At 43.8% G+C, this 14,421-nt stretch overlaps 1 protein-coding gene across 1 annotated transcript in view; it reads right to left on the bottom strand.

The window, feature by feature from the left end:
- The window catches only part of MAPKAP1 (MAPK associated protein 1), a 198,206-nt gene that overhangs the window by 98,140 nt on the left and 85,645 nt on the right, over positions 1–14,421 (bottom strand). The window contains exon 6 of the mRNA XM_075015555.1: positions 730–906. Coding sequence (XP_074871656.1) covers positions 730–906 — 177 coding nt within the window. The remainder of the gene's footprint in view (positions 1–729; positions 907–14,421) is intronic.

The raw sequence follows: 14,421 nt of genomic DNA on the forward strand, positions 1-14,421 counted from the left end.
ATCACTTTCTTGTTGAAGCATCCAAACATCTGCAACCAACATTTTTGTCTAGTTTACACGTGACTTGTCATAGTAATTTGATACTGCAATGACTGACTTGCATTTTATACTAAACATACAGCAGATATGATGCACAGTATTAAATAGCGTTAAATTATTTCTTTCTGTGATGAGTAAAAATTTCATGCATGACAGAGCTGGAAATAAATGTCTCACTGAGGTGCGAGGCTGAAATTGTAGTGCTTCCAGAAGTTTGTCTTACAACACTTTATGCAAGAGAGTGTATAATTTCACTTGCAATTCAAAACACATTACGTTTTCAGTTATAAATTATTTTTCAGAAAGGAGTGGAATGCACAAACCAAACTGAATATTGCAAACTTAAAAATGTGAAAAATCCAGCCAAATATTTAGTAGCAAAAGCACAAACAAGTCCAACACCTTGTATGTGAGTCATATTGACTGGCTTACTTTTCTATGCAGTTTCAAGACCCAAAAAGATATTGCCTTTGGATTTTAGCCATTTTGGAAATGTAAAACTGAAAGCCTGTAATGCATTTCCTTTTTGCATGATCTATACAGGGCTGTGTACTCTTCATATGAAGGCTCGCAAATATACCTGAAACCTGAGTTTTGCAAAGTTCAAATACTTAAGAACAGAGGGAAAAAGAAAAAAAGACTCTATGCTCAGATGTTAAGAAAATTTGGAAAGCTGGTGTTAATACTCACATTCGAACAAAGAGTGACTGTTTTGCTGCCAGCCCCGGAGAAGAATACTTTTCCACCAATGCCAGAGTGCTGAAGCCAAATTTATGAATGGGTTCATTGGAATCCAAGGGTGGAAAGTCTGTGTCAACCTCACCATCATCCTCAGCAATATGTAGACAGTAAGCATTGACATTGTCACTGAAATAAACAAAAGGCAAGTTTATTTCACGGGGGAAGCTACATAGCCAGCTAAAGTCTATGGTCCAGTGTCAGCTGCTACATGCTGTTTAGAATCAACCAGCGGACTTCTGTGGTGTAGAAATCAACACACTTTACAATATTTTTACATAGCTTCAAGCCACAAATTCTTTAGTTAGCATAATCATGTGACAAGGTAGTAAAAAGAAAACATCCAAATATGGCAGAACAGCTTCAAATTAACTGATCCGTGTGCAAAATAAGGAGACCAGCAATTAAAATATTCCAAATTCTGTAAAAGTTATATGACTTGACAAAATGTCAGTAATATTTTTTCCATTTGTGAAAACATTTTATTAGGTGACAAGTTACACTTTCTGGAATGAAATCTGAATGAGCAATGTCTGTGTTCTTCTGTTTCAGATCTAGTAACTGTTGAAAAAACCGCTTATAAAAATGCTCAAATGGTGCAGTATGAACACATGCATTAACACTACAAAAAAAATGAGTCAAGGGAACGTGTGTGTGTTCAATGTAAGCAATTATTTTTGTAGAAAACAAACTACACAAAAAACAACTTTTAATCCAAAACAGTCCAACCAAGGAAAATAGTTAAATTTATTACGCCTGAAACTAATAACACAAGTTCTCAGACCCATGCTGTGAGGAAGGACCAGGGTGGCTAGGGGAGGGAGGAAATAAAAAACAGGGTAGAATCACAGAGATCTAGCTTAATATACACAACACTGGCTCATCACATTTTGCATATTAAAAATTAAACATCAATGCTTATATCATTCAGCTTGAATTTTTTTTCTGCAAGTCTGCCAGGATTCAGTCTTGTTCTAGAGGCATGAAGTACAGCCTCTGTGTTCACATAGCAGTATGTTTCTAAACTCTACAGTTTAAATTTGGAGTTTTAATTGCATGATTGATGCTTAAATTAATTAATTGCAAAGTGTGCTAATTGTTTAATTGGTCGCTTGATCTATATAGATCATTTTTTGAATTAAATGAGTTGATTTACAAAGTTTATTGATTGGATGTGACAATGAATTATTTTGCTGACTACCTGATTTGCAATTTTCTCAATTACTTCACAAACCTTTGGTAGCAACTGTGCTTATTGAGAGTGCTTACTCCAGGTGATCTATATGTATACTGTCATGTCTAAGATATTTATTATATAAAGTAAGTAATAATGACACATTAATATTAATGTAAACTGTAAATTTGCTAAATGGATGGGTAACAAGAAAGTAATCCAGCACTGTGTGTCACTATAAATTTTGTAAATTCTACAGTGCTGTAAAATAACTTTTATGAGCCTCTGAATTGTTATGAAGAACTGATATATTGGTGTAGAACTAATTTTAAACTTCTTCAAGAATATAGCAGTTAAACTTTAGGGAAACTGATCAAAGGTAGGACTGGCAACAGAATGTAGAAATTTACAGGACTATCAGTCTAGACAGAAAAGATACATTTTAGTTTTGATTTCTACTAACACAATATAGGGTAAACTCTGCACAGTCTCTGTGTTGCTTTTAATAAAGCAAATAAAAAGAAATCAACCCCCCATCTATGAAACATTCTAGTATGAAGGGCCACTTGGCACTCATCTTTGTAATGTATTGTTCTGGCCAATACCTGTCTCTGGCTTTAGGCTGCTAGCACTTCTGAGGCAGGAACCTATTTGTTTGGCACAACTCTCCTGACGTATTCTTACAGCACTGTATAAATAACATTAAAATGTCTCTTTTGTACTTGCCACATATGCATAATTCCCTCATTAAAGCTATGGGGAGATACAGGCATGCATCAGAACACCACACTCAATGAAAGAGATCCCAAACTACCAAAAAAATTATGAATGCTAAATACTGCCCTCAATCCATAAGTGCCCTCCTCTGCTGCAAGAACATAGCGTCTGTCAGGCACCATAGACTGACTGTGCTTCAGGATCCCAAATAGCAAAGAAAGATTTTTCAGGAATAATGTAAGTTCGGTCACAACTGTGAAATTATCTTTTTTTTTCTTTTAATAAACTAAATCAGAATTCGTTTAACTGCATTTGTTTAAAAAAAAGGAAATCTATATTATTGTGCAAGAAAAGGGACAAGCAAAATATAAATGAAATTACAGAGCAGGAGGTTACAATACATATTAAGTTGCAGAAAAATGTCTAGCCACAAGTTATTGCTTCAGAGCAAATACACTCTGTTTCTGATGAGCTGGTATTAACACAAAGATATTAGCATAAAATAGATCAAGTTCTAAACAGTGACTAGTGAAGCTGCATATTCTATTTTGTACACTAGTGTGTGTAACCTTTGCAAAAATACAAGTCTTGTTGATACAAAGTTACTTTATACATTTTCATCCAGCATGTCAATTCTTGTGCACTGGAATAAGATTAAACTCCAAATTTCAGCTAAATGAACATTTTGAAGGCTCTGAAAATCTGATCTTATTGCAGACAGAATGAAGAACTTAACTGCAGTAAGCACCAAATTGTAGGTTTTTAAAAAATTCTAAAATAAATCAATCTGTGGGTCTAAATTTTTATATACCCTGTTTTTATTTCCCTGTGCTATATGAAGGTAGAATCAGCAAAGTACACCCTTCAATGGTTAGCAGCAGAACAATCCAGAAGCTTATGATTATGAAATTCACATGTCAGAGGCCAGGGACAGGATTGCTAACACTGCCAAGACTCTTTCATATCAAGAGACACTGAACATAGGCAAAAGTACAAACCAGGAGGCCAAATGAGATACAGCATCTCCTTAAAGCTGTCAGTGAAGCTCACTTCATGTGGACTATTAGGTCTACATTTCAGGATAAAGAAATCAACAACAAAATATTACTCTCCTGAAGGTGGCAGCTGCACTTTTGCAACAAATTGGACTGCATGCTCCTGATTGTTCTGCTCTGGTCCTGACTGGCAGGTGTGCCTATTTTCTGTATTTTTATACCATATTAATGAAATTAATCAGTAGCAGGTTTAAAACTAACAAAAGGACATTTTTCTTCACGCAGCGCTGCGTTAACCTGTGGAACTCCTTGACAGAGGAAGACCAGGACTTTAACAGGGTTCAAAAAAAGAGCTAGATAAATTCATGGAGGTTATGTCATCAATGGCTCATGGCCAGGATGGACAGGAATCGTGTCCCTAGCCTCACTCAATGACTACCTGTTTTGTTCACTCCTTGTGGGGCATCTGGCAATTGGCCACTGTTGAAAGACAGGATACTGGGCTAGATGGATGTTTGGTCTGACCCAGTATGGCCGTTCTTATGTTCTTTTCCCTTTATCTGCAAAATGACAATGTCCAGAGAAAAACAAAATGAAAGGGGAAATATTCATGTTGACAAATACTATTTCTTTGTTTCCTCAAAGGTCTGTAACTGGCTGCCTCTTGTTTCAGACTGTAAACTCAAAGGGGGAGAAACAGTCTTTTTGTTCTGTGTGTCTGGCAAAATGAGATTCTGGTCCCATGAGAATGCTCATAGGTATCCTGGTGATGCAAAAGACAGTTACTGGTTCTGTAAATGGTGTTCTTCAAGATGTGCTGCTCATAGAATCATAGAACGCTAGGACCGGAAGGGGCCTTGAGAGGCCATCGAGTCCAGTCCCCTGCCCCGACAGCAGGACCGACCACTATGTACACCATCTCTGATAGACATCTATCTAATCTGTTCTTAAATATCTCCAGTGAGGGAGATTCCACAACCTCCCTTGGCAACTTATTCCAGTACTTGACCACCCTGACAGTTAGGAACTTTTTCCTAATGTCCAACCTAAACTTCCCTTGCTGCAGCTTAAGTCCATTGCCTCTTGTTCTCTTCTCAGAGGCCAAGAACAACAAGTTTTCTCCCTCCTCCTTACGACACCGTTTAAGATATCTGAAAACCGCTATCATGTCCCCCCTCAATCTTCTCTTTTCCAAGATAAACAAGCCCAATTCTTTCAGCCTTTCTTCATAAGTCATGTTCTCCAGACCTTTTATCATTCTAGTTGCTCTTCTCTGGACCTTCTCTAATTTCTCCACATCTTTCTTGAATTGGGGTGCCCAGAACTGGACACAATATTCCAGCTGAGGCCTAACTAGTGCAGAGTAGAGCGGAAGAATGATTTCTCGTGTCTTGTTCACAACACACCTGCTAATGCATCCCAGAATCATGTTTGCTTTTTTTGCAACAGCATCACACTGTTGACTCATATTTAACTTGTGATCTACTAGAACCCCTAGATCCCTTTCTGCTGTACTCCTTCCTAGACAGTCTTTTCCCATTTTGTATGTGTGAAACAGATTATTCCTTCCTAAGTGCAACACCTTACATTTATCTTTATTAAACTTCATCCTGTTTACTTCAGACCATTTCTCCAATTTATCGAGATCATTCTGAATTATGACCCTATCCTCCAAGGTAGTTGCAACCCCTCCCAGCTTGGTATCATCTGCAAACTTAAGCGTACTTTCTATGCCAATATCCAAATCATTAATGAAGATATTGAACAGAACTGGTCCCAAAACAGACCCCTGTGGAACCCCATTTGTTATGCTTTTCCAGCAGGATTGAGCACCATTAACAACTACTTTCTGGGTACGATTAGCCAGCCAGTTATGCACCCACCTTATTGCAGCCCCATTTAAGTTGGACTTGCCTAGTTTGTCGATAAGAATATTATGCGAGACCGTATCAAATGCTTTACTAAAGTCTAGGTATACCACATCCACTGCTTCTCCCTAATCTACGAGTCTCGTTATCATGTCAAAAAAAGCTATCAGGTTGGTTTGACATGATTTGTTTTTTTACAAAACCATGCTGGCTGTTTCCTATCACTTTACTACCTTTCAAATGCTTGCAGATGACTTCCTTAACTACCTGCTCCACTACCTTTCCTGGCACAGAAGTTAAGCTGACTGGCCTGTAATTTCCTGGGTTGTTCTTGTTCCCCTTTTTGTAGATGGGCACTATATTTGCCCTCTTCCAGTCTTCTGGAATCTCTCCTGTCTCCCATGACTTTCCAAAAATGAGAGCTAACGGCTCAGCTACCTCTTCTATCAGCTCCTTGAGGATTCTAGGATGCATTTCATCAGGCCCTGGTGACTTGCAGGCATCTAATTTTTCCAAATGGTTTTTAACTTGTTCTTTTTTTATTTCAAAAACTAACTCTACCCCTTTTCCACCAGCATTCACTATGTCAGGCATTCCTTCAGACTTCTCTGTGAAGACCGAAACAAAGAAGTCATTAAGCATCTCTGCCATTTCCAAGTTCCCCGTTACTGTTTCTCCCTCCTCACTGAGCAATGGCCCTACCCTGTCCTTGGTCTTCCTCTTGTTTCTAATATATTTGTAAAAGGCCTTCTTGTTACCCTTTATGCCTGTAGCTAGTTGGAGCTCATTTTGTGCCTTAGCCTTTCTAATTTTACTCCTGCATTCCTGTGTTATTTGCCTATGTTCATTCTTTATAATTTGTCCTAGTTTCCATTTTTTATAGGATTCCTTTTTTAGTTTGAGATCATGCAGGATCTCCTTGTTTAGCCAAGGCGGTCTTTGCCCATATTTACTATCTTTCCTACATAGGGGAATAGCTTGTTTTTGGGTCCTTAATAATGTCTCTTTGAAAAACTGCCAACTCTCCTCAGTTGTTTTTCCCCTCGGTTTTTCCTCCCATGGGATCTTACCTACCAGCTCTCTGAGTTTACCAAAATCTGCCTTCCTGAAATCCATCATCTCTATTTTGCTGTTTTCCCTCCTACCGGTCCTTAGAATTGTGAATTCTATGATTTCATGATCACTTTCACCCAAGCAGCCTCCCACATTCAAATTCTCAACCAAGTCCTCCTTATTTGTTAAAATCAAATCCAGAACAGTTTCTCCCCTGGTGGCTTTTTCAACTTTTTGGAATAAAAAATTGTCTCCAATGCAGTCTAAGAACTTATTGGATAGTCTGTGCCCCGCTGTATTAGTCCCCCAGCATATATCTGGATAGTTAAAGTCCCCCATCACCACCAAATCCTGGGGTCTGGATGATTTTGTTAGTTGTTTAAAAAAAGCATCATCCACCTCTTCCACCTGGTTAGGTGGCCGGTAGTAGACTCCTAATAGGACATCACCCTTGTTTTTTACCCCTCTTAAACTAACCCACAGACTCTCAACACGTCCATCTCCTATGTCCATCTCCACCTCAGTCCAAGTGTGTACATTTTTTATATATAAGGCAACACCTCCCCCCTTTCTTCCCTGTCTATCTTTCCTAACCAGGCTGTAGCCTTCAATACCAACAATCCAATCATGTGTATTATCCCACCAAGTTTCTGTGATGCCAATGATATCATAGTTGTATTTATTTATTAGCACTTCCAGTTCTTCCTGCTTATTACCCATACTTCTTGCATTGGTATATAGGCATCTCAGATATTGATTTGAACTTGCCCCCCAGTTTTTTCCTGGCCCTCTTTTTACTCTGACATTGTTGCCCATGCTCCCTCCTACTTCCGACCCATCTCCCAGGTTTCCATGTTCTCCACTTACCTGCAGGCTTTGCTCCCCTGTCCCCGGCAAACCTAGTTTAAAGCCCTCCTCACCAGGTTAGCAAGTCTGTGTCCAAATATGGTCTTTCCCCTCCTCGAAAGCTGAACGCCATCTCTGCCTAGCAGTCCTTCCTGAAATAGCATCCCGTGGTCGAAGAAACCGAAGCCTTCCCGGTGACACCATCCACGCAGCCAGGCATTCACCTCTAGGATGCACCTGTCTCTGCCCGGGCCCCTACCCGCAACAGGTACTGGTTCTGTAAATGGTGTTCTTCAAGATGTGCTGCTCATGTGCATTCCAAGTTGGGTGTGCACTGGCGCATGTCCAGTTGCCGGAAGCTTTTTGCCCTAGCGAGTAGCCCTCGGGTCAGTGTAGAGCCCCCTGGAGTGGCACCTGTATGGTGGCCCATATATGCACCACCCGACCCACCCCCTGCTCAGTTCCTTCTTGCCGGCTACTCCGACAGTGGGGAAGGCGGGAGGGTTTTGGAATGGACATAAGCAACACACCTCGAAGAACACCAGTTACAGAACAGGTAACTGTCTTTTCTTCTTTGAATGATTGCTCATGTGCATTCCAAGTTGGGTGAATGCTTGCCAATGCCTAGAAGGTGGGGTTGGAGCCCCAGAAGGAGTTCAGAGCATGAAAGCTCGACTGCTCTCAGCCATGAAGCTTCCACGTTGTGCGATGTAGCGCCTGCAGATCGGGATGCTACAGACTCCCCTCCTCCTGTGTCAGCAGGTCCGGGCATGACGGAAGTGCCATTGGGAAACAGACAGACATCTCCAGGAGGGCAGAGTACCAATGTTGTCAAGCCCACGCTGGGGACACCAGAAAGACTGATGCTCGGTCTGACCAAATTTTGAGCAGTGTTTGGTAGATGAGTGGTACCCGGGGGTGGGGGGGAAGGCGTACAGCAGAGGGGTCAACCAGTGAATGCTGAAGGCATCTGCCCAGGAGCCCAGGCTTCGGTTCTGGTAAGAGCAAAATGTTCGGCACTTCGTGCTGAGATTGGTGGCGAAGAGGTCCACCTAGGGACGTCCCCACTTCTGGAAAATTAAATGCAGCACTTCTGGGTGTAATGACCACTTGTGGTCCATGAAGGACCTGCTGAGACAGTTCACCAGGGAGCTGTGAGTCCCCGAGTGGTAGAATGCTTTCAGGAGAATCTGGTGCTGGATGCAGAAGTCCCAGAGCGCGAGGGCCTTGAGACACAAAAGGGAAGAGCGTGTGCCCCTTGTTTGTATACATAATACATCACTGTGGTATTGTCTGTGCTGACTGCGATACGCTGTCCCCTTAGATTGCTCTGAAAAACTTCACATGGCAGCCGAACCACTCTGAGCTCCTGTGCATTTATGTGGAGCTGAGCTGAGCATCGTCCTTGATCCACAGGGCCTGGGTCTGGTGCTCCCCCAGATGCACTCCCCAGCACAAGTCTGAGGCATCTGTGACGAGGGAGAGGGAGGGTTGAGGGGGATTGAAAGGCACTCCCATGCAGACCCACCCGGCCTCTAGCCACCAGTGCAGGGTCATTAGCATTTGGTGGAAGAACTGTAACTAACACGTCTATATTGTCCCTGACAGGCCTGTATACTGAGGCAAGCCACAACTGGAAGGGGTGCATTTGCAACCTGGCATGCTGGACTATGAACATGCATGCCACCATGTAGCCCAACAACCTGAGGCATCCTCTGGCCATTGTGGGTGGGAACCCGATCAGTCCGAGGATGCAAGATGCCACAGCTTGAACCCTGCTCTGAGGCAGGAAGGCCCTGGGCTTGCCCCGCATCCAGTCGGACGCCCACGAATTCCATGACTTGAGTGGGGGCCAGCACTGACTTTGCCTCATTTACTAGGAGGCCTAGTGTGTCGAATGTCTGTTGTATCAACTGCATGTATTGTGCCACCTGGTGCTGTGATCGACCCCGGATTAGCCAGTCGTCCAGCTAGGGAAAGAGGTGTATCCCTTGTCTGCATAGGAAGGCTGCCACCACTGACATACTTTTGGTGAAGACCCTTGGGGCTGAGAACAGACCGAATGGAAGGACTGTGAACTGATAATGGTCCTTCCCCACCACAAATCGGAGGAACCTCTTGTGAGGCAGATAAATTGCTATGTGGAAATATGCATCCTGTAAGTCAAGAGTGGCAAACCAGTCCCGTTGTTCCAGTATTGGGATAAATTAGGCCCAGGGATTTCACACAAAGCCTTATCTTTTTCATGAATTTGTTTAGGTTTTGCAGGTCCAAGATTGGCTGCAATCCCCCTTTAGCTTTCGGGGTTAGGAAATAACGGGAATAAAACCCCTGCCCCCACAGCTGTTGGGGAACGTCATCTATAGCTCCCCCCTTTGTAGGAGGGACTTTTCTTCCTGCTTGAGCAATGTCTCATGAGGTGGTCCCTTAAGTGGGACAGGGAGGGAAGGTGGAAAGGGGGGCAAGAAGAAAATTGGATAGCATATCCCTTTTCTACTGTGCAGAGGACCCTCTGGTCCAACATTATGTTGCACCACACACAGTAGAAGGAGGATAGGTGGTATGAAGAAAAAGTTGAGGTGGAACTGAGGTGGTGGTGACTGGTGTGTTGCTCCCGACCACCCCATCAAAATGGTTGTTTAGACCCCGGTGGGGGTTTTTGGTGACTCTGTGTCATAAGCTTGTGTAGACCCAGTGAATGTAGGGGGGCCCTTGAGTCCTTTAAACTATGAAGTCTTTTATCTGTTTTTCAGAAAACAGGGAGAGCCCCTCAAAGGGAAGGTCCTGTATTGTTTGTTGCACCTCGCAGGGAAGCCCCAAAACCTGTAGCCATGCTCCCTCTCACAGCTATACCAGAGGCCACGACCCTGGTGGATGCATACGCTGCATCTAGCGCAGCCTGCAGCACTGCTCCAGATATGAGTCTCTGCTCATCCGCCACCCCATTAAACTCAGTCTTGCTCTCTGGTGGGACCAGTTCCACGAAGCGACCCAGGGAGCTGGCTGTATTATATGCATATGTGCTAATCAGAACCTGCTGGTTAGCAATCCTTAACTGAAGACAAACTGCTGAGTAAATTCTTCTACCATACAAGTCCAGGCATTTGGCCTCTCTGTTTTTAGGGGAGGGGCCTTGAAACTCCTGTCTCTCCCTGTGGTTAGTCGCATCCACAACCAGGGAGTCAGGGGGAGGGTGAGTGAACAGGTGTTCGTTACCCTGGGCCAGAACAAAGTACCATCACTCATTCTTTCTGGTCGTGGGTAGGGCTGAGGCTGGGGTATGCCACACTGTCTTTGCCATGTTGGCAATTGTCTTAATAATGGGCAGTGCTACTCTAGTGGGACTAGACACTGACAAAATGTTTGTGACCAGGTCTGTTTTATCCCTGACCTCCTCCGCCTGTACTCCCAGGCCCTGTGCCACCCTTCTCAGTAACTGCTGATACGTTCTTCCACCTTCCATTACTGGGGATGGTGAGGACTCAGCCAATGCCTTGACGGGGAGAATGAGGACGACAGCCTGGTGCCCTCCAAGACTGCCAGCCTGCGGGGTTCAAATTCCCCTGTTTGAGTCCCCGGCACTGTGGTCTGCGGTGCTGTGCTCAGTGCCCGAGGTGGAGCACCCCATAGCAATGTGTGCTGTGGTGCCGTCATGCTGGAGTAGCTCAGCATCTGGGACAGCACTGGGCCTGCCGATACCGACACTGTCGGCAGCATAGTTCCTGGCGCCTGTAAGGGTGGTAGCCGAAGACGTAGCGGGCACCTCCTGCACTGTCAGCTCCTCAGCCTGCTCTTGCGGGGGTGCTCCCAGCAAAGCAAATGGTGCTGACCTCAGTACCTGGAGAGTGCTCGGCACCCTAGTAGGGAGCCCCACAGCCTGCCCCTGTGTCTCATGGACTGCCACGGGGTCTAAAAAGGCCATTGGGGGGCATGTGCCGATCCCCCACTGTGGGGCACCAAGACCGGTGCCGATGTCCACTGAGCCGAGACGACCTCGTGCTCCCGCTCTGACCTGAGCTGGAGTAAAAAGAGTCTGACACGGACACCGACTCTGACACTGACAACCACGGGGGTGCCATGGAACCCATGGCACCTGACAGCTCCTGCGTGTCTTGTATCATGTGATACGGGGCACCAAAGCGGGTAACTGTTTGCAGGGGCTGAATTGGTTTCAGGAACCGTGCTGGTGCCCCTGCTGACTGGTCTGGTGCCTGTGCCTGAGGTGTATGCTCCCGCGGCGATGAGGACTCATGGTGCGGCGTCAGTACTGGGAATGTTATCTGTAAGAGGCCCTGAGCTGCGCTGAAAGCCTCTGGTGTTGATGGCAGCTCCCGCCTCATGATGGAGTCAATGCATGCACTTCATGACCCTGGTCATGGTGCAATCTGGTGGACTCCTTAGAGGGTTGCTGGTGCTTAGCCCGCTCATGGGATTAGCCCCAGTCTTGCCGCTTTTTCTTGAGAGGCACTTGGGATTGACTCCTATGGTGTCGTGAAGCGCTAGGCACCGAGTCCTGTTTCCAGGGTTGGGAGTTTTTTGACGGCACCGACGGTGCTGAAGCGCTCTGTACCGATGACGCACCGCTCTGAGCTCCCACCAGGGAAACGTCCAGTTGTAAGGCTGCCTCCATCGGTAACAACTTCAGCCATTGTGCCTTGTCTTTCAAAGTTCTAAGCTTAAAGGCCTTGCATATAGAACAGCATTCTCAGAAGCGAGCCTCACTGAAGCAGTTCAGACAAGTTTTATATCGGTAACTTTTGGGTACTCGTTTGCTGCATTTTGATCAGGTTTTAATCCCCGGGGAGCCAGGCATCCACTGGTGCCGAGGGGGGTTAGAGACCTGCCTGCGCTCTTCACCTGATAAGTAGAACTGTATACAACAAAGCAGGAGACTATCTAAACTACTTACAACTATTTACACTAACTATCAATTGACTACAAGTAAGGCTACCAGCAAATACACAAGAAGTAAGGGAGCTCCAGCAACTGACAGCGCAGTGAAAAGAAAATGAGTGCGGGGTGAGGCGGGCAGTGCATGTATGGGCCGCCATACAGGCGCCACTCCAGTGGGCGCCACACTGACCCGAGGGCTACTGGCTAGGGCAAAAAGCTTCTGGCAACCAAGCATGCGCCAGTGCACACCCAACTTGGAATGCACATGAGCAATCACTCGAAGAGGAGGGGTAGGTAGGTAGACAAAATCTACAAAACCTTAGCTATATGCATTCCCCCATTTAGAGATGACTTCAAAAGTTAAATTGACCTGCATGAGACATGCACTGAGCAGCTCTGACAAAATGAATCAAAGAAACATGAAAACAAAGAAAAATGTTTAAAAAAACCACATGGTAATGTTGAGACTTTGCCCTTTCTTTGAACCCCCAAGTCCAAGTTCTCAGCTGCTGCATGGAGAATGGGTTCCAGTGTTCCCCACTGTTCTCACTAACACTCTTCTCCACGTAGTGGGATCCAACATCATTGGACAGTATTCCTCGCCAAGGTCATTCCTAGACGCAGTTGCACCCCCGAGAGAGAGAAATTCAGTCCTCTAAGTCACTGGCCTTTTTTTTTTTTTTTGTTTAAAGAACGCTGGTATTTTAAATTATGGGATAACTCCACATAGTGGCATTGGCCAATATGAAATGCTCTGTGTTCTTGAAAAGTACACGTGCCCAAGACTTTGATATAGGCTGACTTCTCACACATTTAAAATAACGTAACAGTACACAGGAAATCATTGTCCTGATCAACAAATGTGTTAACACATAGAAAATGGTGATTAACACTGGCAAGAGAAATGGCAGTGCCTGAGATTATGTCTACATTACTTCGCCCATGTTAGAACAGTGAAATGTTTAATACATCAAAGGGCAGACTACCACAGCTGTTCATTCACAAGAGTTGGGAGCAACAGAGCTAAAGCAACAACCAATCCCATGAAACTCAATCTGTGAGATGATCCACCTCTCTGTACTACTCTCTGTACGATTAAGACATATAATAATCAGGGATCTGAAATAAGTGCCTCCAAATGTAAATATGAATAACCTCTCTCTCTCCACCCCCTAACCTACCATCTTGTCCCACCAAATGTGCTAAGATAGGAGGAAAAGCCAAAGAGTTCTCATCCTACAGCTGAACACACACACAGCGGACTCATGAAGACAAATCCATTATTCCTGAAAAATGGTAGCAAGGGCAAAGTGTCCAAGAAATATGCCAGAACCAAAGAACAGACTTGGGAGTTTAACTCATGCAACAAATAAAAAACATTTACTATAATCTGTTATTCTACTTTTGTATCAAGGGTGGTTCTTCTATATTACATAATTATTTCACATCTTGTTATGCAGGAAATACTAGTATGTATTTTTCCACACTTTACTGTGTCATTTTAAAATGACAGATGTCCATATTAAAAGGTATGAAGGACCTATTTTGCAGAACTTGTATGACCTACTACTAAAAACATTATCATTACAAAAAAAACTTTCTAAGACAGCACAAAAAAATAAAATAAATAACTTTCTAAGACAGCACACAATCTATTTGTTATTCTCACAAATTTTGTAGCAGTTATAGTCCCTTAGAAGTGTTTCAAAAAGCAGATTAAAAAATTAGGTCAAACCAAAAAACAACCAATCCCATGAAACTCAATCTGTGAGATGATCCACCTCTCTGTACTACTCTCTGTACAATTAAGACATATAATAATCAGGGATCTGAAATAAGTGCCTCCAAATGTAAATATGAATAACCTCTCTCTCTCCACCCCCTAACCTACCATCTTGTCCCACCAAATGTGCTAAAATAGGAGGAAAGGCCAAAGAGTTCTCATTCTACAGCTGAACACACACACAGAGGACTCATGAAGACAAATCCATTATTCCTGAAAAATGGTAGCAAGGGCAAAATGTCCAAGAAATATGCCAGGACCAAAGAACAGACTTGGGAGTTTAACTCATGCAACAAATAAAAAACATTTACTATA

The sequence above is a fragment of the Carettochelys insculpta genome, chromosome 21, assembly GCF_033958435.1.
Source record: "Carettochelys insculpta isolate YL-2023 chromosome 21, ASM3395843v1, whole genome shotgun sequence".
Classification (NCBI taxonomy): Eukaryota; Metazoa; Chordata; order Testudines; family Carettochelyidae; genus Carettochelys; species Carettochelys insculpta.